The following is a 22,592-nucleotide window of genomic DNA, read 5'->3' as shown; positions in this document are numbered from 1 at the left end:
CCAAAAATTGAAAAATTGAAAGAGGTTTTTCAAGGATATTCGAACGAAAATATGCTATCTAACACTGTTAAAAATTGTGCAACCATGGTTCGTTAAAAGAGCATAAACTAACACAAGTTAAATGCCATTTAATCTTTAATGAGTTGTTGAAGTGATAAGTTTATTTGTAGAACATTGAACACTTCACTGAAAATTTTCTTATTGATTTTGGGTTTTTATATAAATCTAGAGCAAACAAAAATTTTAATAATCACTACATACCATATCTTAATTATCATGTATTTTACACGTTATTTTGCCATATTTGTTGCGGTGTGTGTAAGACAATATTCAACACTTGACAGCCTCTATTTCTTAATCATTGGAATTAATGGAACAGAATTATGAGTAAACAATAAAAAGTAAAGCATATGTTGTTTTAATCAAAATATTTCAATCAACTATGATTCATAAAAATGGAATTATTAGTGTATTCTATGCTGTATTAAAAACAAAATGATACAACTTAATAACCTTGTTGTCTTAGCTGAAAATTGAATGTCTATTTACCTGAGTCTTTTTAGTTGTTTTGAATATGAACACTATGCTGTCTCCTTGATACATTCCACATTTCCATTCTCGATTTTACTATGAAGCCAAGTGACAAAACGCACGTCTACGTTTTGTTATTTTCAGAAGAAAATAAAACTAACACATTAGTCGTATTGCTGATATGAAGTTAAAAGTAATTTTTCTAACATCAGACATCAATACTTCAAAAATTTATTTAGACACTGACCATACTGTATCATTATAATTCCATTATACTTTTGGTTCTCTTTTTCTTCATTTTTTTTTATTTTGCATTTTTGCAAAGAATCAAACAAGGCTGTATGCTGATTTCAGTCAGCTAGACGCCTTGAGTTCCATTCGATAACCTATATGAAATTTGAATTGATTTGACCAATCTTTTACATAATTTCTTCTTCTTCAAATTATGAACGAGTACCTGTTTCAGCAGATATGAAAGGAGATTGTGTAATATAACATACTTTCATGAAGATTCATATCTGAGTCAATAGGAACCACAAATTGGTATGTTGCATTTGGCGCAGTTTTATCTAGAAATTATCATAACTGCTGTCAACCTAATTTGAACATCATTTGCACTATCAACCGCTTAAAAAAATAAACTTGGATGTGTATTTGTTATTTGCGTCGTAATCTGCTGCCTCATTTTGCGATTCGTACAATTTTTGTTGTTTACCTCTTAATACAGCTTCCAAATAGATTTACCATATTTGAACAGCGGGTAACTACTGTTGTCTCAAATAAGGCTTTAATTTTCATAACACTATCTTACTGATATCAATTCATGAAACCCTCACCATTGAACAAAGTTTAAAATATATTCATCATTCTAAAAAGTAAAATAACAAAAATACTGCACTCCGAGGAAAATTCAAAACGGAAAGTCCCTAATCAAGTGGCAAAATAAAATGATAAACACATCAAACGAATGGACAACTGTCATATTCCTGACATGGTACAAACATTCTCAAATGTAGAAAATGGTGATTTGAACCTAACAGAGGCGTCTATCATAAAAAAAAGAGTATTACACTATTTATCGTTACCTATATTGGTTTAGAGCATAATTTAGCAATTTCATTGGCAATTTGTTTTAACGTACATCATAAACATTAAGACACACTAGGTAGTCTTAAGTTGTTTTCATATATATATTTGCAGCCAATTTTTCCTCAAAGATAAAATTGGAGTAATTCTGATTCGAGAAAAATAGAACGGTTGGTTCATTGAAGAGAAATTATTTGGAAATACAATGTTACTAACATATATGCTGGCATAACTATTATGCACTTTGAAATTAGCTCTTTGTCTTCTTTATTAAATGATTGATAAAAGTGAAGAGGATATATAAATGCGAAAATTATTTAATGATAATCTCACTTATGGACTGCTAAAAGCTTGACTAAAATTGTTAAAACTATCCTGTTTGTCTAACTTTTATTCATTAACTAGAAAATATTCGTATTTTTCCTCTATAAAACGACTAGCCACACATTTTCAATTAGTGTCAAAGTGTACAAATAATTATTTGGTTATGTCTAAAACTTGTATTGCTTTAAAAAAAATAATCTTAATTTCAAACATAATAGGTTTTTAGAGAAGACACTTTCTTTTTGTTCATGCAAATATTTCTTTCTAAAATCGAAATTAGCACCGATATCTTCTAATTTCGTTTTGAAACAACACACAAACGTGTGTTGTAGAAGAAAATGTATATTGATATTCATGTATAAGCCTGGTATCTTTGATGAGTTTATGCAACTACTGTGTAGATGCCACTGCCATGGATGTACGTCTTTGGATGATTCACAAGCCCAGTTGTCGGTGATTATGTCCTGTCGTGAAATTTAATTGAAAGGTTCGTTTTCTGTGATTTTACTTGTAATGAAACGTTCACAAAAATCATGAAAACAAATTCAATCAGATTCAGCTTTATATTAGTATGATTAGTATGATGGTGATTTCCAGTGCTTTTCGCCGTCATTATTGATAAATTTGTCGTTCGCCCTTTTTTCTACGTAGGATCATTTGTCTGGTGTATTAAATTATAAGCCTGGTACTCGTATATTCTACGTCCGTATTGCGTTTATGTGAAGAAATCAGCGATTGGATTTTTTTAATTTTAACATCTTCATATTACTATAATATCAAAGTTTTAAACATTTACAGATAAAATCTGTAAAATTACATATAAAAATGTACAAAAGTATCATGACGAAAAGCTAATACTTCCAATTGATGTCTACCATACATCCGTTGTGGCAATTAGTTTATATTCTAGTTTGTTTAAATAAGCCGCTTATTTTGCTATGTTAAATCTGTTTCAAGAGTTTTTTAATATAAGTATGTAAACTTTGACTGTATCAGTGTTTGTGTATATCTGTTGAAGTCACCACATATTTTAGCAACTATTTTGTTAGAAAGAGAAAATCTTAAAAACATCAAATGTCAACACTTGAACTTGGTTTCTGTTATAATCCAAAGGTGTCCCAGTAACGAAGTGTATGGTCAGGTATGCAGGCGTTGATTGTGGCTCTATCATAATAGGCGTGACATTATTTTTTATATACACAAGAAAAATTGACAAAGACTTTATCGTTTCTTTCCCTATTGAGTAGATTTTTATTTTTAGTTAATAATTCACAACTAGCCTTTGGAAATGTTTCTTCAAGGTGATAAAAAAAGTGTGTAAAAAGTATGATAATGATAATTCAATTGAAAGTAATTGATCTCTGTCGAAAACAAAACAGAATAATACCGTGAGAAAATTCAGTGGTTAGGATTGAACTGTTATCGGGTAGGCCTGTTACCGAAATGATTGGTAAGCATAAAATTATTAAAAAACGAAACCAAATAAACAGACAAAGTGGGCATAAGTCATCATTACCAAAAGAAGTTAAATTTGTTTCTTTGGAATTACATTATTTTACAATAAAATGAAAATATACGCACAAATATATCATTTGAATCCTATAAAAAAAAACTAGTTAAAGATAGATTTAAACTATGCCAAAAAGTGTTTGTAAAAGTTTAAAACCTGTGCCTTGTATAAAATGTTCTACCTCTAATTGAAGTATCAAAAGGAATAATGATTCATTGAAATTGTATAAAGACAATGAAAAGATGAAGGATCATAACGAAAATAAGTTGTCATTTTTGTTAAAAGGATAAAAGTCTTATATCAAAGAAAAGATAGATATCTATTTTCGTCTATGAACCATTTTAAATTAATTCATTGTATAGTTAGAGAAGGGTTACTATTATATGGAAGTTATTTTCCATGGTAACAAAGTAAACCGGGAAAAAAGAATATAAATGATAGAAGAATGTTATGATAAGTGGTATCTAGATGGTATGGACCATGTATTTGTTAACTTTCCATTTGTATCTTATCATTAATTTTGTTTATAAATCTATAATTTTGAAATTTCATCTAATTAACAGTGAATATGCCACCCATTCGCTTGATGTGTTTAAACTTTTGATTTTGCCATTTGATAAGGGACTTTCAGTTTTGAATTTTCCTCGGGGTTCAGTATTGTTTTTCATTATATTTCTTCCCAATTGAAAAGAAAATTGAAATATTTTAATCATCCTGTATCAATCAGTTAATTAAATTTACATTTTAATTAAGATTCGGGTTTCTGATTATAGTTTTTTTTTTTGTCTAAACATACTGTCAGGAACCTTGCAAGAAAACTCTCTGAAAACTCATACATAAAAACTTTCTCGTTCAGAGTCAATCATGGCTCATTACTGATGTTAACTGATATTTGATGAACAATCGATATTGAATAAATTTGAGCGCTTAGAATCTTTTATATGGTTTAAGAAAAAAATTGTATTATATTTCCATTCGGCAAATAACGAAACTTTTGAACAAGATATATTTCTCTTATGCATTTTGCAAACATGGTTATTTTCAAATCATGAATTAAACCAAATATAACCTAGTCGACTTTTCATTTGGTTTTTTTTCGCGGTTATTTTTTTTTTCTTTTTTTTTCTGCTTTTAGCGTTTCTGTTGAAGGTGCACACAGTAAAGCTCTTCGGACGTAGCTAAATTATACATGAAGTGCCGGTTATTTTCAATTTGAATCTTTATCCATATCTTCAACCTTAAATTTGATTAAAACAATTTTGTTCGTGCTTTTTAACTCTTGTGTTGAAAATGTTCTTACATTATATATGCTTGGTTTTTGTCTGTCATGTTGTTTTTTGTTCATTGTTTTTTTCATAAATCAGGTCGTTGGTATTGTGGTTTGAATTGTTTCAACTTATTTTCAGCCGTCTGACCTTTGTAGCTTCCTATACAACATGGGATTTGCTCAATGTTGGATGTCTTGCTGATATCTACGTCATTCGAACTGGTTGAAAGTTGTCTCATTGGCACTCTTATCTTTTTGTATTGAAACCCAAATCTTAAATTTACCAGAAACGTATCTGCGTACTGTTTTCTATTCTCAATTATATGTTTCCACACACAGATAATTTCATTTTTACCTAAATGGTCTTTCGGCAATTATACCACATCTTCATATCTTATATAAAATGCGAAATTTAAAAAAAAAACATGCACAAATCATTAAAAAAAAATTAAAATGTTAACTTAACAGAAGTTACTGAGTCTTTCAGATAATTTAGTGCTAGTGAAACTGTTAATCGGTTTGTAATGAGATTCGTCTAATGGAGTAATGAGACGCAAAATCAGGCTTTGATCAAATAACTTCAGGTTTCATAAATTGGCTGTTTATGTTTGCTTTACGTCCAGTGGAAATTATTTCGTAACATGTTTGGTAATTCTGTGTTGTCAATTTATCAATTGATCGACCCAACAATTTTGAGTATTATAATACTCATTCAAAAATAGTCAAGAAAACAAATCTAATGAAATTAGGATTTGTCCATTTCAGAACTTTTTTGCTCTTCCTATTCGCGTTTCAGGGGTAAATGGTCCTTACATTGGATCTTATTTTATTTACTAATGATTACTTGGAATGAAGTATAAATAAACTCGTACAGCTTTCCATTATAGTCATTTACACTTTGGCATGAAAAAAGTTTGGTAATACTATGTTTAAGTCTGATATACCTATAGTACCCCCCGTTTGTTTATGTTTTTAATGTTTACTATTGTATAATTTAATGCAGTTTTAATCAAGGTCTAATTAGTTCTATTTGTAAACTTGTCTTTTATTCTATCAAACTATCAATTGAATGAAATCTAGCAGTTTATCTATGACAATGACAATGATAAAGGATGTATAATCTTGTTGATTCGGAAAAAGGTTCAATGTAGTCTGATTAAAATGTTAAACGAAGCCTAACATGGTGGAAATATGACATGAATGGACATAAAGACTTAAATCAATTAACACTTAAAGAATCTTTAACGACCACTGTAAGAGGAAAAGACTGAATCATTTCATATACAGTCTTTGAAGAAATGAGGCCAAAAGAGGGATTATTGATCGCTATGTACACGTAGTTTTTAACCCAGCCGCAACTTTGCGCCTGTCCGAACCAGGAGCCTCTGTCCTTGGTTAGTCTTGTATAATTTTTTATTTTAGTTTCTTATTTATGTTTCGGAGTATAGTATGACGTTCATTATCATTAAACTAGTGTATATTTTTTATTAGGGGTCAGCTGAAGAACGCCTCCGGGTGTGGAAGTTTCTCGCTACATTAAAGGCCCATTGGTGGCCTGCGACTGTTGCCTGCTCTTCGGGTTGTTGTCTCTTTGACACATTCCCTTATTTCCATTCTCAATTTTATCTTAATTTATGATATTGAAATATTTCATTTTGTCAAAACTACACAGATAAATGTTAAATGCATATAAAATTCTCTCATATGGATCCTCGCAAAACGAACGTGATATTAACAAATATCTCAAACTTAGAAATTTTACAACCACATTAGAAATTCTTTTTACCCATAAGGTGTCAGGATGTCAAGTTGACACAACGTGGAAGTCATAATACCTCTTTTACTTTCATCTTTTATTCGTCTAACAGAATGAAGATAAGTGTTTAATTTGTTATCTGATATGGAGGCATAATATATTATTAATAAATTTTAGGATAAATAGAAAAAAAAACTGTTTTGTTAAATATGTAGTTAAAATATTCATGTACTCCCTTTTTGTTACAGCAAATTCCGATAAGTTTTAAAAAAAACAAAAAAACACTATAATTATTTCATGTTACATATTTCAGATGATTTCAATGTTTTAATCATATGAGTTGTGTTACGAGCAAAGAATATATTCTCATAAGTCAAGAAAGAAAGAAAAACATTTGCCAGAAATGAGTGATTATTTCAAAGTCAATACACAATTTTTTTAAAAACAAATTGTTTTCTGAAAAGCTGGGGTAGTCATGAAACAAACTACTCCCAAAACATCTAAATATTAGTTGATATTCATCCCTCTTTCACTTTGGATGTGTTATGTGCTGTTTTCACTTAGGACTTATGACTTAACTGCATTGTGTTAAATTTCAAGTCTCTATGTAACTACAGGAATAAAAACGAAGCACAGTTTGTAATGGCGTTTAAAATATCAACTATCAATATATCTAAACTCATACATCTAAAGAAAAATAACAACGCCATTTCAAAAAGACGAAAGGTTACAAAAAGACGAACAGGTCCACAAAACTCAACAAGAAACAACAATTACGAGCAATATCAACGTTGGTCGGAAAGTTTATTCTGATTGGCATGCAATTGCCGCCAGATTTCATAGTGATTTGAAGATGCAGTTGAAATCGATTACTGTCGAATGTGAATTATCTTCGTTAATATGTCACCGACAATAGTATGATATAGTTAGATCAAACTGTAATGACGACCGTAAAAACTTGTTAGTTCAGGCTGAAATAACTTTGTCCGTTTGTACAATCGTGCCTTCTTAAAGAAGAATCTGCATCGTCACATGGCCTCGAAAAATGAACCAAAGGTACTATTGTAGTCATGAACAGATATTTTTACTCACAAAATGGATAAACATATCAATTGTTGGAAGACGGTTATTTTGGTAACAGGACTTTCCGAAAAAGAAAAAAAAATAACAACATTTTGAATTTTTGAACAACTTACATGTAACTGTTATCAAGTGAAATACAAAAGTTGGCTACTTTTTGTGAGTGAACGCATTTGTTACGGCTAAAAAGACGAACATTTAAGATAAGCATTGAAAATGTGGAAACAAATGTTCAATAACTATTGTTATTTGAATATCTCATTATTTTGAAGGGACAATGTACCACAAGACTTACATTTATGAACGGTTTTTTCCCCTAGCTTGATGATTTTTTATTTATGCTTTAAAAATAATTTTTTTTTGTGTTTCATAAATGCATAACTCGTTTAATGTGGGTTTTTTTTCTTTTGCTATATTTCCTTAGTTTATTTTTTGTTCTTTCTCTTTCTAAAATATTTAAAATATCTATTGTACGGAGTAAACTTAAAAGAATGACAAGCCTTATACAAAAATTTTAAATGAGCAATTTAAACTGAAATTAATATTCAAGGAAAGTTTGTTTTATAAAATTAAATTATTTACAAATATCTAAATTTATAGTTTAACGAACTAAAATAAATATTTAACTTTAAAACCGTTCACTCCTCTGTTGTATGTACTAACTTTTATATTTGTTTACCTTTAGTCTGAAGTGTCGAATATGAAAGACAAAAATGTATGATTTGACTTACAATAAAATACTATTCTTGTTTATCTGAAGTGAATATATAATATGGTCCATCTAGCCGTTAATCTTCAGAACAAAAGATTGATCTTTATCACTATTGAACTTAAAATTGTTTGTACCTATGCCGAAACTGTAAAACGCTCTAAAGACGGTGTTATTCAGCTGAAGAACCCTTATCCTTGTAAATAACAATTTTAAGCATACTTGTCCTCATTTTGAGGTAAAATATTCATTTATGTGGCCACTCAAGTTACGTCGTATTAATATATGGCTCACTTTTCAGTTAGCAATTGTGTGCAAGATGAATAATCAAATACATTGATATGTTGTTAAATAATACTGTATCATAAAAAATTCAAAGCAGGTCTTTTGAAGGTCTGTTGCTAAATTTAAAATACATTCATGTTTTCCAAAGCGCCTGATGTTCCTTGAAATACATTTTTTTTATAACTTGTCAAGATTTAAACGATAAAAATATAAGAAACGTCCCATATTTTTAAAAGCATTATCTCATAAATAGGCTCTAGTTAGGTTTAACCTAATACCCACAAGACAAATCAAAACTAATGTATTTGATATTTAATTTAAAGAATCAATTTCTTTTAATTTAATTATGCAATAAGATTAAAAAGGTATAAATATAGTTGTAAAGATATAATTGTGGTTTTATACCTTTCTATTGAGACCTTGGGAGTATATACTAATAAGATCTGTGATTGTTGTAACATAACGTGAAACATACCATAGGTCCGATTTTTTCTTACGATAAACCTGGATATATATCATACCGTTCTGTATCAATGTAACCCTCTTTTAATATAATCATGTAATTAAATTTATTATTAAAGAACATAGGCCTTGATTCTACGTAGTATTTTTCTCATTAGGGATCTTTAAGCTGGTCAACATTACTTTGTTTCTCTGGGTGAATGGTATTTGTTCATACAGGAGGACAGATTAATCCGTATATAATCTTCTCATAAGATGTTCTTCTTGAACAAATAATGATAGTGAATTGTGTGAAAAAATCTCAACTAAATTCTTCTTAGATTTATTTATTTACTAGTATCTTTCTGACAAAACTTTTAAAGTTGTAGATAAACTGATTTTTTATTATGTATTGCCAAAAGAAACCGCTCTACTAAAGTGGATTTAAATTTATAACATAAGCTTTGCAATTTCTATAGAATTTAGTTTTTACATTTTTTTAGCATGATCCTCTACTTTTAATGTCATTCCATTTTAGGTAAAGAACTTATCATAAAACAATCTATGCAATTTCTTTAAAAAAAGAATAGGTATTTTATCAGTTGAATTTTGTGGAAAGAATGTTTTGTTTTTGCAAAGAAATAATCTTTGAATAATCATGAAACAAGCATTTAGTAAATACCTAATTGTATCAAAACAAATATTTAAAACTTTAAAGAAAATTGACATTCTCTATCATGGTATATCTTTTATTTATTGTAACATTGAATTATAATTTACTGTCTATATTATCAGGTTAAGGTTATATTTATTTGATAATAAACTATGTAACATTACATAATTTAAGCTTGATACAATAGCAGTTTTGATTCCATATCCCTTTTTGAAATATGGGTTGTAAATATACTTGTAAACAAGTATTAGAGTCGGTGGTTTATTTATACGAATGAACATAGATGTGGGGTATACGGCTATAGATAATAGCCTAAGGCCATAAAAAATCAATCAAAAGACATCTAGGGATCAATATACATTCTTCAACAATAGAGATTGCCCCGAGTCTAAAACAATATATGAATAGATTAAACAGAAACTAGCCGGATCTGCTATCAACACGACTCTAGATCTTACACTAAGGCTGGTCCGCCATTCCATCTCGTGTAGCGATAAAAAAAAAAAACACAACAGGGATACAGTTTACACTAGACATTACCAAGGACAACCACAAACCAGGAGTTGTTACTAATAAGAAACCAATACCATATCAGAAAATGATGGCAGTTTCTGAAAGCAAGGTGAAGTCTTTTTATAAAAGTCGTTAATACGAAATAATGTTGTTCTACAAACTAATATCAGTGGCTACACAACAAAGTAGCAAACAACAACGATCAATTCGATTAGTGTTATATCTTAACACTTGTAAGTTAATGTTTTTAATTTGTATAGCTTGAAACACACTTCAATGGAAATAATTGAATATTAGGTAAATGAGTGAATACATATATATGATTTTTATGGTAGGCAGTATTCATATCTAATTCAATTATTTTTTAGGGTTATTTTATGTTTTTCTTCAAATGATTCTTTACATAAAATACAGGACAACTAGATTCACAAAAAAATATGTTAGTTACCTTTATTCCAATGAAATAAGCAAAACATGTTCTGCAGTAATCATTTATTCAGAAAACAATTGGCACTTCTCAAAGTTGTGCTTTGTAAATGACATATGCACACGAAATCATTGGACGTTGTATGTGTACTGATTGATATCTTAGTCTTAGATGCATTATGTTCATTATTTGTTATTGGCTTTTAACAAACTCACAGTAACTGTGAGTACTCTAGGATCTGCACTTTGTCTTTTGTTGAGTCATTAACCAACACCAGTGACCCCCTGAGGTGTTCTCTTTACATTGTAAAAGGACAATTCAACAATTTTTAGTTTGAATAAAGTGACATGTCTGCTCTTTATCCAAATATAACTAAGTTGTGACGTTATAAGTCGTGTTACATAGTATATATTACATGTATTCTGAAACATATCAGTTAATAAATTAATATAGTGCCAATTTTAGATTGGGTATTGTGTCAATAAGTTGTTGTCAAATTCTATGTACATGACATAAGTTAATGCCATCAGATAAAAGTTGTAAAGAAAACATTTTTTATTAATTGCACTATTTTGATATGTTTAATTTTTGTTTAAATCATGTACTCCGTCATTTCAGAGAACCAAAGACAAACTACAAGCGCTTGCTGTCTCAGTGATGAATACATGGCCTGGTGTTAAACTGAGAGTAACGGAAGCGTGGGATGAAGATAACCATCATTGTAAAGACTCTCTCCATTATGAAGGTAGAGCTGTAGACATAACAACCAGCGACAGAGACCGGTCAAAATATGGAATGTTGGCACGTTTAGCTGTGGAAGCAGGTTTTGATTGGGTGTTTTATGAATCACGTGGTCATATCCATTGTTCTGTCAAATCAGGTAAGTTTGAAGCATACTAGTACATACTTCAGGCATGATCAGAAAGGCGTTTAGAAACCTTTGTATGCAGGAAGTCAGTGAGGGTAAAGAGGTGCAAAGGTAACACTACCTTCCCTATCCAACTTGCCAATCTTTCTCCTCTTTTAATTCAATGGAACTAAATGATTTTAGAAATTGCTCATGCAAATTATATTGAGTGCCATTTGTCAATATCCCGCCTGTTATTAAAACCCATGTTCAAGACTATAGTCCGTTTGACTTAACATGCCGTTTAGAAAAGGATACAGCAATGTACGGACTTACCGAAGACGTCAACTCCGATATTCGTGTAAGGAGAGTAACTATTTCCACGTGTAGGAAATAAACAACAAATTTTTCAAAGAAACTCAATTTAATTTGTTGATTTGATGAATTTCAATAATTACATAAATATCCATTTATCTATGTACTCTGTTAGTGAGGACAACACACTTAAAGTTTAATGGCTTCCAAACTTAACGTACCGACGTCATGATAATAAAGAAAGATTGACCCATATAATTTTAGCTTGAATTGAACATATGCTTCCTTTTAGAAGATCAAGAAAAAAACGCTTTCTCTCTTTTGTTCAATTATTGTGTAATATCATCAATTTGACACAAAATTTACTCTCGTTATCTGATTATGCATTTTGCATCCCTTTTATTGGGCTGATAACGCTTTTTAAAAAAGAGTAAAATAGAAACGTTTGTTCAAATTATCGCTGATATGAAATATGAATCTATTTTTTTCACCATACCTCATCTAACGATGCTGTATTTCGCACGCTTATTGAGCAGGTGCATTGTCATTAAATAGTAATAATTTTCACACTTTTTGTCATTCAGAAACTTATTTTCAGGTAAAATAACCTAATAAGTATTAATTAGAATAATTATTTAGATGTTCAGACGCGATAAAAATTAATCACCTGTTAATAACTGCCTGTTTCCATTTATAGTGCTCAGACAAGGATAGTCTTTGATGTTTTAATAACAGGCTTTGTCATTCGAAGATTGTCTGAGTAAAAAGGTGTTAGTTAGCAAAACTATAAAAACCGAATTTATGGGCAATATAAAAAGCATTCGGGTAACATTTATAGGAATCAAACAATGTTTCTACGTCTTCGTTGTTCTGTTTTAGTTCAGTGTATGTAAGCATATATTCTACGTCGTATATCTAACAATATTTTGATATTCGTTTGAAACGTAAATTAATGCAGATGAAGATGAATTTTGTTTACACTGAACATGATCATTTTTCATGAAAAACTCAATTGTTGAAGAAAACGATTTCAATATTATTAGTCAGCCATTTGAAGTAATGTTACACTTATAAATACAAACTTACTATTACGTAGGTCCATCTATTCGCGTACTAAAACTAGTGAGTAAAAAAGAAGCTCTGTTGTAAATAAGGAGCTCAACACAAGTTAGGAAAGAAACGCTAAAAGGGTTACCATTTAAAACATGAAATTTATACTAAAATCTCAAGCAAGCCTCTGTTTTCTGTATAAGTTTATAAAATCCAAAGCTTGGACCATGTTTTAGTATATCCTTAACACAAAACAAAATTGAGGAACCATATCTATATTTAACATGTCCACCAGCTGTTTCCATCTACAATTTCTGATCTTTAGTCACAGGCTCGACTCAGATTTTTTTCCCTCAATATACCTTTACATAAAGGTATATAGGGGAAAACTCTGAGATGAGTGCCATTGTCTTTAGTGTATAATTGTCTCATTGGCAGGTATACAAATTCTCTTTGTTTGCACTTATTGCAAATTGAAAAAAAAGGCATGAAACATAGTGGAAAATCATCCTTTTCCAAATAACATTCTTCTAACAAATTGTAACATACCACATTTAATCTAAAATGTATAATGCAAAAGCAGCTCGATTTCCGAATACTATATATATATATATGAATGAATTTACCGTTTTCTAGATTGAGGTCAGACAATTTTTATTTTGATACTTGCCTTCAATTTTATGGACCTGAAACACCCACAACATTTAAGTAGTTCACATCCTATTGTCCTGATAAAATCGCCATTGACGTCTGAGGACCATAAATATTAAATAAAGATAGTATTTTATTCCTTATTAATAACGGAAATTGTATTCCAAAAATAAAGCAAGTAAATTTGTAGTTTTAGTTGTGATTCATGTAAAGAACAATATATTAGGAAAACACTACATCTGTAGTATCTGCGTATTATTTGCTGGTCTATAATATATTTTGTCGTCTCGGATGTTTTCTGTGAAAAAGGGGTCTGTTTTGTGTCATACATGTATGTTCTCCTTCTTCTGGCAGGTTTTAACTTCTCTCCTAGTGCCGTTTTATTTGATTTCCGAACATATGAATTCATTGCATATCTGGTGCAACTCCTGAAGTTAACTATAGTGTAAAAAGAAAGGGATAGTGACGCCAAATCACTGCACATAATTGATATTACCAATAGAAAAAACACATCTCAGATCTGTTCTAGTACTCTCAGATCTGTTCAGTGTCTTTTTGTTGTTGGGATGTACAAGTACCCGGCCACGTCTACGTGTATTTTTGTCCATCTGGTGAGTTAAGTCTCGTTCAACTGATTTTTATAGTTCGTTCTTATGTTGTACTGTTATACCACTGTCCCAGGTTAGGGGAGGGTTAAGACCCCGCTTACATGTTTAACCCCGCCACATTATGTATGTATATGCCTGTTCAAAGTCGGAAGCCTGTAATTCGGTGGTTAATTGTCGTTTGTTAATGTATTACATATTTGTTTTTCGTTCATTTTTTTTTAATAAAAAAAAGCCGTTAGTTTTCTTGTTTGAATTGTTTTACATTGTCATTTCGGGGCCTTTTATAGCTGATTATGGGGTTTGGGCTTTGCTCATTGTTGAAGGCCGTGTGTTGACCTATAACTGGTAATTTCTGTGTCATTTGGTCTCTTCTGGAGAGTTGTTTCATTGGCAACCATACCACATTTTCTTTTTGATACAGCAAATGTATTGCTGTATTTCATTTGTTATAGCATGTACAGAAAATTGCATCAAATTATGATGTTGTATATTCGGACATACTTGATTTGATTTGTTGATACTTCCAATTTCTAATAACCTTAGTAAATTTTGCTGAGCTTTATATATTTTGAATAAAGCTACCAAATGTGTACGCATGCTATTTCAAACAACTTATGACCTTGCCAGAAGTGCATACGTCCTTCCAATAGTCTAGAGTAACTATATCGATGAAGTGATTGTTATTTACTTAATGTCGGTATCTATAACAAAGTGTCCATGCTAGTTTATCTTGTTTGTATTTGAAACCTAGCCGTGATTTAGTTTCTTTATTCGCTCTATTTTCTCTTAAAGTACTTTTTAGTTTGTTTTTTTTCATTTTCATCTTGTTGCTGGTTTAACCTTGAAACAATTTCCCTGTATAACTGACATATACAACTGCATTTTGAAATTAGAATGTAACCCAAAGTCAAAATGACCGATTATAATATAAATCGACAAATGCAAGAGGAAGTAATTATAAATGTTTATGTAGCAACTGTTGGGCGAATGTCAAATTTCTGCATTATTTTGCCGATTTCAAGAAAAAGATAATTCGACATTTATTGCAACAAATCTATGACTTTCACTATAGGCAAAGCACGAATATCGAAGAACTTAATGGTTCGTGCATAATTTAAATAATTAACAGGGACGCTTAATTTTCTGTTTACGATCTCGCGTCGAAGGCGTTGGTAAAAATTCATAGCTTACACGAAAATGTTTGTTTTATACTTTTGTAGTTTGAAAATGGTTTGTTTTACACTTTTGTAGTTTGTTGGGTTTTTTTTAATATATATTTTTAAATTAGTTTGTATGCTCTTGGTTCATGTATTAATGGGTTTGGCTTTAATTTTTACCTTTTTTGTTTTATCAGCTTTTCAATTATTAGATAGGTTTTAGATTTTCAAATATTTCTACCTCTAGCATCACTGAAGGAATTATTTGTCGAAATGCGCATCTGGTACAGTAAATTAGTACACAAGAAATAGCCAAGTAAAATTAACCCTAGCCGTCTTGGTACTACACTTTTTCTCTGCAGTCAGTGCATTGACATTGTTTGTGTACTTTCAATTGTGATGTTTATTATCCAAACATATTTTTAGTCCCGGGAGTATTCCTATAATGAGATATGCGCTACAACTGCATAGCTATCTGACATTTGATGCATCTGCCTTACTTAAGTTATTCTTTGTAGTTGATACAAGCATTGTTCAATTAACTTTATAATTTATCTTATCTTTAACCTATTACAGCTTCTTATTCCCAATAAACAAGAAATTGTTGTTCTATGCTGTTGTTTTTTGCAAGTTCGGAGACTAGTTTTTCCCTGAATATATTTGATTAAAATTGCATAACGCAGACTTTTATCGCACCAATCGACCTTTTCTACCAACCAACTTTTTTGGATTAGTAAAGGATTAAATGTAATCGCCCAGAAAATTACATGCATGTAATAGTCTGTTGATTAACGAGTCTGCAATGGGGAAAGTAGTATAGTTGTAGACTCAAGTTGTCACAACAGATTTTTTGTATTAGTTCGATACGTGTTGGTTTCCTAAACAAGAGTAAGGAGGCACTAATGGTCATAATATTCAGATTATTTTTTTCTGTAGTATGCATTCATACAAACATACTTATAATTATAGTCTACACGATTCGTTGCATTGCCTTGGTTGTATTACAGCACAGGTTGTAAAAGGGCTTTATCAACCTTTGTTCTTTTTGTTTGAGCCAGATTATTACATAACAATTATATTACTTTCAATTGATTTTAGCATACGTAGGAAACTATACTGATAGATCTTTTCTGATTACAAGTGTTTTAGTACAGTTAATGGCTGTGCAAAAGTGACATTGAGAGTGTCAAAACCGTGTAAGGTTAACCTTTCCCATGTCGATATTTCAAGTAATGTAGAGTCCAATATTTCCAAACTTTATTAATTCAATTACTATTAGAGCCTTAGGCAGATATTGTAACTTATCAGTTTAACCATATGATAGGATGATGCTGCATTCCAAACGCGAAAAGTTATTAAGAGCAGTCAAAATCCATGGCGATGAAAACGGACAACATTAACTTTGCCTATGACCTTAGTTCAAGTCTAATATTGTCAAATACTTCCAAACTAGATCAATTCCATGCTTTTAAGTACCTTATGAAGATAATTGTTTTTATTTCTTACTCATCGGATTTATCACACCGTAGCAATAATTCTGCGTTTAATAAAAGGGAGATACCAATGAGGTTATCAAAATCCATGTTGAAAAGACAGACAACAACATGGTCAAAAGACAAACAATAGTACCAAAACATTCTACACTTAAAATTAAAGATTTGAAACGAACTCCACCTTAATTTAACCGTGGAAGAACTTTTGTGTTTTTCCTCACATAACAAGTTTGCATTGAATTCAGTGCAAAATCATATTCTTTGCCATTTCTATATAGTCTCGACCTGTCTGAATCAAACATTGAAAATCTAATTGTATTATAATTGAATGGTTATTATAGCGACATAATAAAATTCATTGACAAATGGAACTGTATCTTTGAGAGTATTTTCAGTGCAGTTAACTTATTTTTTATCAGATTTAATCTACTGAAAATTCATTTAGGTTGCAAGAGCGTGAAGATGATTTTCAACGGTACCATACCGGCTAAATCAACCTTTTCAGACATGGACCATAATAAAACGATATAATTATAATAAATGTGTAATAAATGTTGTTTGCTAAATTCTTTACTTTGTCATTTAGTAATATATAAATATTAAAAGAGCACTAGGGTATGCCGTTTTAGTCAGAATAAACATAGTTTTACTATAATTAGGATACGGAATTTTTTTATGCAGAGTCAACATGACAATGCAAACAATCATTTTAAAACACTTCAGACTTTAAGAATTTTGTACATAGTTTGGCCACTTAAAAAATAAATCAAGTACGGACCAAATTTATACAAACTTTGAAATAACAGTGACATAACATAGCGATAAAGTCCAGCGGTTAAAGCACCCACTCCAACGTATGAGTGATACTTTATCTCCCTGGCCAAGTATTACAATGAAAAAGCAATTTTATATACGATGGAAATGTTTGGTTGTGTAAAAGGCTTAGAATCATCACCTTTACATACAAATAATAAAGTCGTTGAAAGTTTTGAATTTCTGGTGTTGATTATTATAACTTCTAATATAGAAATTTAACTTAGAAATAAAAATGTTTGCTTTTGATATTTCGGTAGCCAAAACAATTTTTTACATTTGGAGACATCTGGTGTATTTTTTATTCTATTTACAGAATCGTCTGCTGCAAATAACATTGGAGGATGTTTCAGTGGTGAATCTTCTATCCAATCAGAAACAAGAGGATATGTTCAAATGAAAGATCTACATACGGGAGAAAAGGTGTTAAGTAAAGCAGTTGATGGGGTTCCAGTTTTTAGTGAAGTCATCTTGTTTCTGGATAAAAACAGTCAGAAGCAGGCCACATTTATTCATATTGAAACAGAGGATCATTTTTCACTTGAAATCACAGACAAGCATTTAATATACGTATCAAAAACAAACTATTCGGATGACTTTTCCTCGGCATATGCCGAAGAGGTCCAAGTGGGCCAATTTGTGTTAGTTTCGAACATTTCAAACAATTTTATACCGTCAAAAGTTGTTGCATTAACAAAAAAGACATCAAGTGGAGTGTACGCCCCACTGACGATAGAGGGTAATATTGTTGTAGACGGTGTACTCACTTCCTGTTATGGTGTCATGAATAATGAAGTTATAGCGCATGCGGCTTTTGCCCCCGTTAGAGCGGTACACTGGATACTGCAATACATATCATATCCATACGCAATAGACATTGATTCTGAGGGAGTCCACTGGTATGCCGATGCGTTATATAATATTGGAACACATTTTTTTGATAAAAGTGTCCTGTATAGAGTATGAAAAAAAACCAATGTAAACATTTGGAAATATTTTGTGATAATTTATTTTTAAATTATTGTTCATACCAAGAACAAAGTGTTATTTGTACAAAGACAAGTTCATTTTGAATTTATTTATTGCTTCAAGGTGCCTGTCCAATATTTAATGTGCTGTTACGATTGTATGCTTAAAACGGGTAATTTGATGCAACATGCCCGATATAACTAAGTTTAGTTAAATACATATCCGTGGGCATCAGAATCTCATTCTTTCAAATTGAAGATATTATAGGGTACCATGAAAGTGAGAAAGTAAAAAAGTCATATGGAAGAAGTAGAATTCTGATGTGTACTAAAAAAAAGTGTACACGGTCAAATTTATTAGTCTAAGTTTTTTTTTTCTTTCAAAATTTCATGTTTTCCATTAATTATTAAAATTAAACATAATAAAGGTAGGTTTGAACATAGCATGCTTTTTATCGAACTAAAAATCGGACGCTAGATTTTAGATAGCCGGATTATATACTTAAATTTTACAATAACATTGATTGTTTATTTTCTCGTTAAAAAAAAGGTCATAAAAAAAATTTATTTGATGTTTATGTAGAAATTGAACAGACCAGAAAAAGGTCAATGGTGCAAAAGTAAATCAGAATAAAAAAAAATATAATTGTTCATACACGGTCTTTTCCTAGTTGCTGAAAATGGCCCGTTTGTAGTATATAAAATATTGCATTGTTAAGTTTTGTGATATGTCGTATAGTATTTGTTTAACATTGTAAATATTTGTTCATTCTTATTTTGTTATAGCTTATATGATATCGATGAAAGGGTGTACTACAAATGGCTGAATTTATTAATTCCGCCATTTATGTTTTTTTTTGCACCAGTTGGCAGTATGGTGCAAAGAACATGTCTACTTTATGAAAATGTGATGACTTCAGTCATTCCAGTGAATTAACATTTATACTTTTTTTTTTTTTTATCATAATTTTTTCCATATTTTTTTCCCTTAATTATTGTGTGTTTTTTTTTTATTATTATTTATGATAATTCTTTTAACCTTTTTTTTTTTTATAAATTTATGAAACACATTCCATTATAAATATAACTTTCAGCAAAAAAAAGTTCGAAGAAAAGTAACTCTTGTTGGTATTACTTAATATTTACAAGAGGAATTTATTCCTTAGCTTCATCTTTCAACTTTTTTTTGTGTACGTACGATATCTAAAACTAAGTGCATATTGCATGACCGTTTTCTTGTTTGGAGGGGCAAAAACGTCTTAAATGTATATAGGATCAAGTTGTCCCATCGTATGAGAGGTTAAATTATAGAATGAAAGTTAAACTAGCTAACGACTTTTGATTTATTTTCAAATTATAAATACTAACTTTTTTCAAATGTTGAAGCAATAACCCTTTTATGATTTAGATTTCGAAAATTTGCTAAAACTTGAAACTTGAAAATATCTGTTTAATGCACGTGTCTTTTGTCGCTGAAAATTTCAAATTTTCAAAATTATGGTGAATTATAGTACACATAAAATTGAGAATGGAAATGTGGAATGTGTCAAAGCGACAATAACCCGACCATAGAGAAGACAACAGCATGCATTGCCATCTATGATTGCATCTATTTCAAATCTATTTCAAACAAAAATATGCCAGTTTGCTATAATATTGATAACTAAATCTTAAAACATAAGTACAACAAATATGTCAATATCATGTTTAAAACTTATTTTCATCATACATTTACCTTTATATATTATTGTGCAATAGAGATACGATTTTCATTTTTTTCATATCATATGTTTTGTGACTATATTTAGTTATATTAGGTACACATTAGAATATTACCTTCTTGCAATGAAAATGTTAAATAATTTCATTTATTCAATTTTCCCTTTTCTCTCTTTTACTACAAAATTAGAAGATTCTATAGCTGTATCTGTATCTTTACACAACACATATCAATGGTGCGCTTTTAAATAATATGGTGCAAAGTTGATGTCAAGCCACATCAATTTAACATTTTTTTAGTGCTTTAGTTTGATCTCTTTTTTAGGTGCTGAATTTGCATTTATCACTGTCGCAAAACTGGCAAAATAATTTACAAATACATTTTATTGATTGAACAATTGCTCTAGCAAAGTTGTAAGTAAAGTAGATTGTCTTTTGTTGAAAATAAAAATTCGAATAGTGTAGTTTTCTTTCGTTAGACATGGTATCTGAAAAGGAGGGCAACAGATGACTAACGGAAATGCATACTTATAAGTCAAAAACAAACTGACAAAGTCATTGATAAAAAAAAAGAAGAAAAAAGACTAAACGACAACTACAGTACACAAAACACAACATAGAAAACTTAAGACTAAGCAACACAAACCGTACTAAACACTGGGGGTGCTATAGAAGGGGAAGCAAATGCTGCTCCACATATGCCACCCGTCGTGTGTCTCGTGTAAGTACACAACCGTTGATATGTATAATTCGCTTGGTCGGATTTCTCGACCGATTCTCATTTAGATTTCTAGATATGAGGCTAACTTAACCGTATCTGTTGTATCCTTGATTTCAAATTCGATGGGATATATACTAATCTTGAATTACTTAGTGAGTGGACATCATCTGATAGCAGAAATGGGGTTAAAGGATAATGGTAGTTTCCTTTTGTTTTGTGCAATAGGCTTTTGTTTGAAGTCATCATCTTATAAAGGACCAATTCGATAAGAAGAGGAGTACAGTTGGTTCCATTGGGAATAACGATTGTTGAAAAAAAATGTCTTTCAAACGTTACAAATATGTTTTTAATCAAGAAATCAAACATCTTGACAATGTCAGTTTTACAGATTTAATGTTTGAATCAGACTGATTTAAAAAAAAACAACAAAAAAAACCAATGTATCCCTCCTTTTCACTCGATATTTGAATCTATCTTGGTCATTCAAGATCAATTCTTGTAATTTTTCTTTGTTTGAGATGTTGAACATTTATCAAGAAAAGTAGATTTTTTACACTATTGTACAATAATTTTGAAATTGAACATTTGTGAATTACCTATGCTGAAGAAAAAAAAAGAAAGTACATCAAACTAGTGAAAATCAAGTATGATAAAACTTAAACTGTTTGCCAAAAGCTGTTACAATAAGGTAAGAAGACACCAAGAAGAAACAAAAGATGTCCACAAAACACGAATGCAACCATTAATCTTAAGTCAAATCAGGTCATCCGGATTGGTCAGTATTCAAAGATACCAAGGGGACATTAAAAAAAAATCTACGAAACTGACAACATAATGGCAAAACAAAACAAACACGGGAGTCAACGAAAAGACAAAACAAGATTACTAACCACTTACCAGAAAGTTAAAGGCTGATCATCATGAATTCAAATTAAAACTGAAGGTGTTCTGGTAAAATAAGCAGACCCTGCTATCGGACAGTTATTCCATAACGGTCAACAAAATCGTAATTGCATCCGTAAACCATTCAAAATGATGACTTCAACTTTACCATTAGGAACCCTTAGTTCTAAAATAGCCTTGTAAGTAGGGACACATAATCTAGAAAATCGTGACAAGAAACGCAACCTTTGTAATATTGTATCAATTAGGAGATATAAACTGCATATGGTGGCTCTGCCATAATGTCTTCACCCATAGAAATGGAATTTTCACAATTGAATGGCTGAAAATATCCCTTTTAACGTAACGTAGTGATCACCATTAACCCCAACACACACCCTAGTACCACACATAGTTTTAGTTTATATATATACATATATAATGGTTTTACCGTATCGTATCAAAATAAAAATATAAACCAAATTCTAAGCGAAATTTGATACAAGTATACAAAGGACACATAGTTTACGATGGGAAAATTTAAGTTATCTTTTAGTCGTAATGTTGAATTCTTACTTCTTAATTCAAAGCAAAAACAATCAGACGGACAAGTAAGACACACTTATAAAGTCACCTCCATCGATCCTAATCATGTTGATCATCATAGTCAATATCGCTGTATAGGTCTAGATATATAGCAGCTGTAGCTGTGTTTCTGGTATCCTCAATTCAGTTTTAATAGGATAGATGCGATCAGCATTTATGA

General features: G+C 30.5%; 1 protein-coding gene across 2 annotated transcripts in view; it reads left to right on the top strand.

Moving 5' to 3' along the window:
- LOC134707450 (sonic hedgehog protein-like) overlaps positions 1-20,672 on the top strand; it is a 38,562-nt gene extending 17,890 nt beyond the window's left edge. For both annotated transcript variants that reach the window (XM_063567196.1, XM_063567195.1), the window contains exons 3-4: positions 11,221-11,482; positions 17,853-20,672. In XM_063567196.1, the coding sequence (XP_063423266.1) occupies positions 11,221-11,482; positions 17,853-18,502 (912 nt within the window). In that variant the 3' untranslated portion in view covers positions 18,503-20,672. The remainder of the gene's footprint in view (positions 1-11,220; positions 11,483-17,852) is intronic.
- Positions 20,673-22,592: the final 1,920 nt, after the last annotated feature.

This window comes from Mytilus trossulus, chromosome 2 (genome assembly GCF_036588685.1).
Source record: "Mytilus trossulus isolate FHL-02 chromosome 2, PNRI_Mtr1.1.1.hap1, whole genome shotgun sequence".
Taxonomy (NCBI): domain Eukaryota; kingdom Metazoa; phylum Mollusca; class Bivalvia; order Mytilida; family Mytilidae; genus Mytilus; species Mytilus trossulus.
Note: the sequence above shows the minus strand (reverse complement) of the source record. Positions and strands in the feature narration are given on the sequence as shown.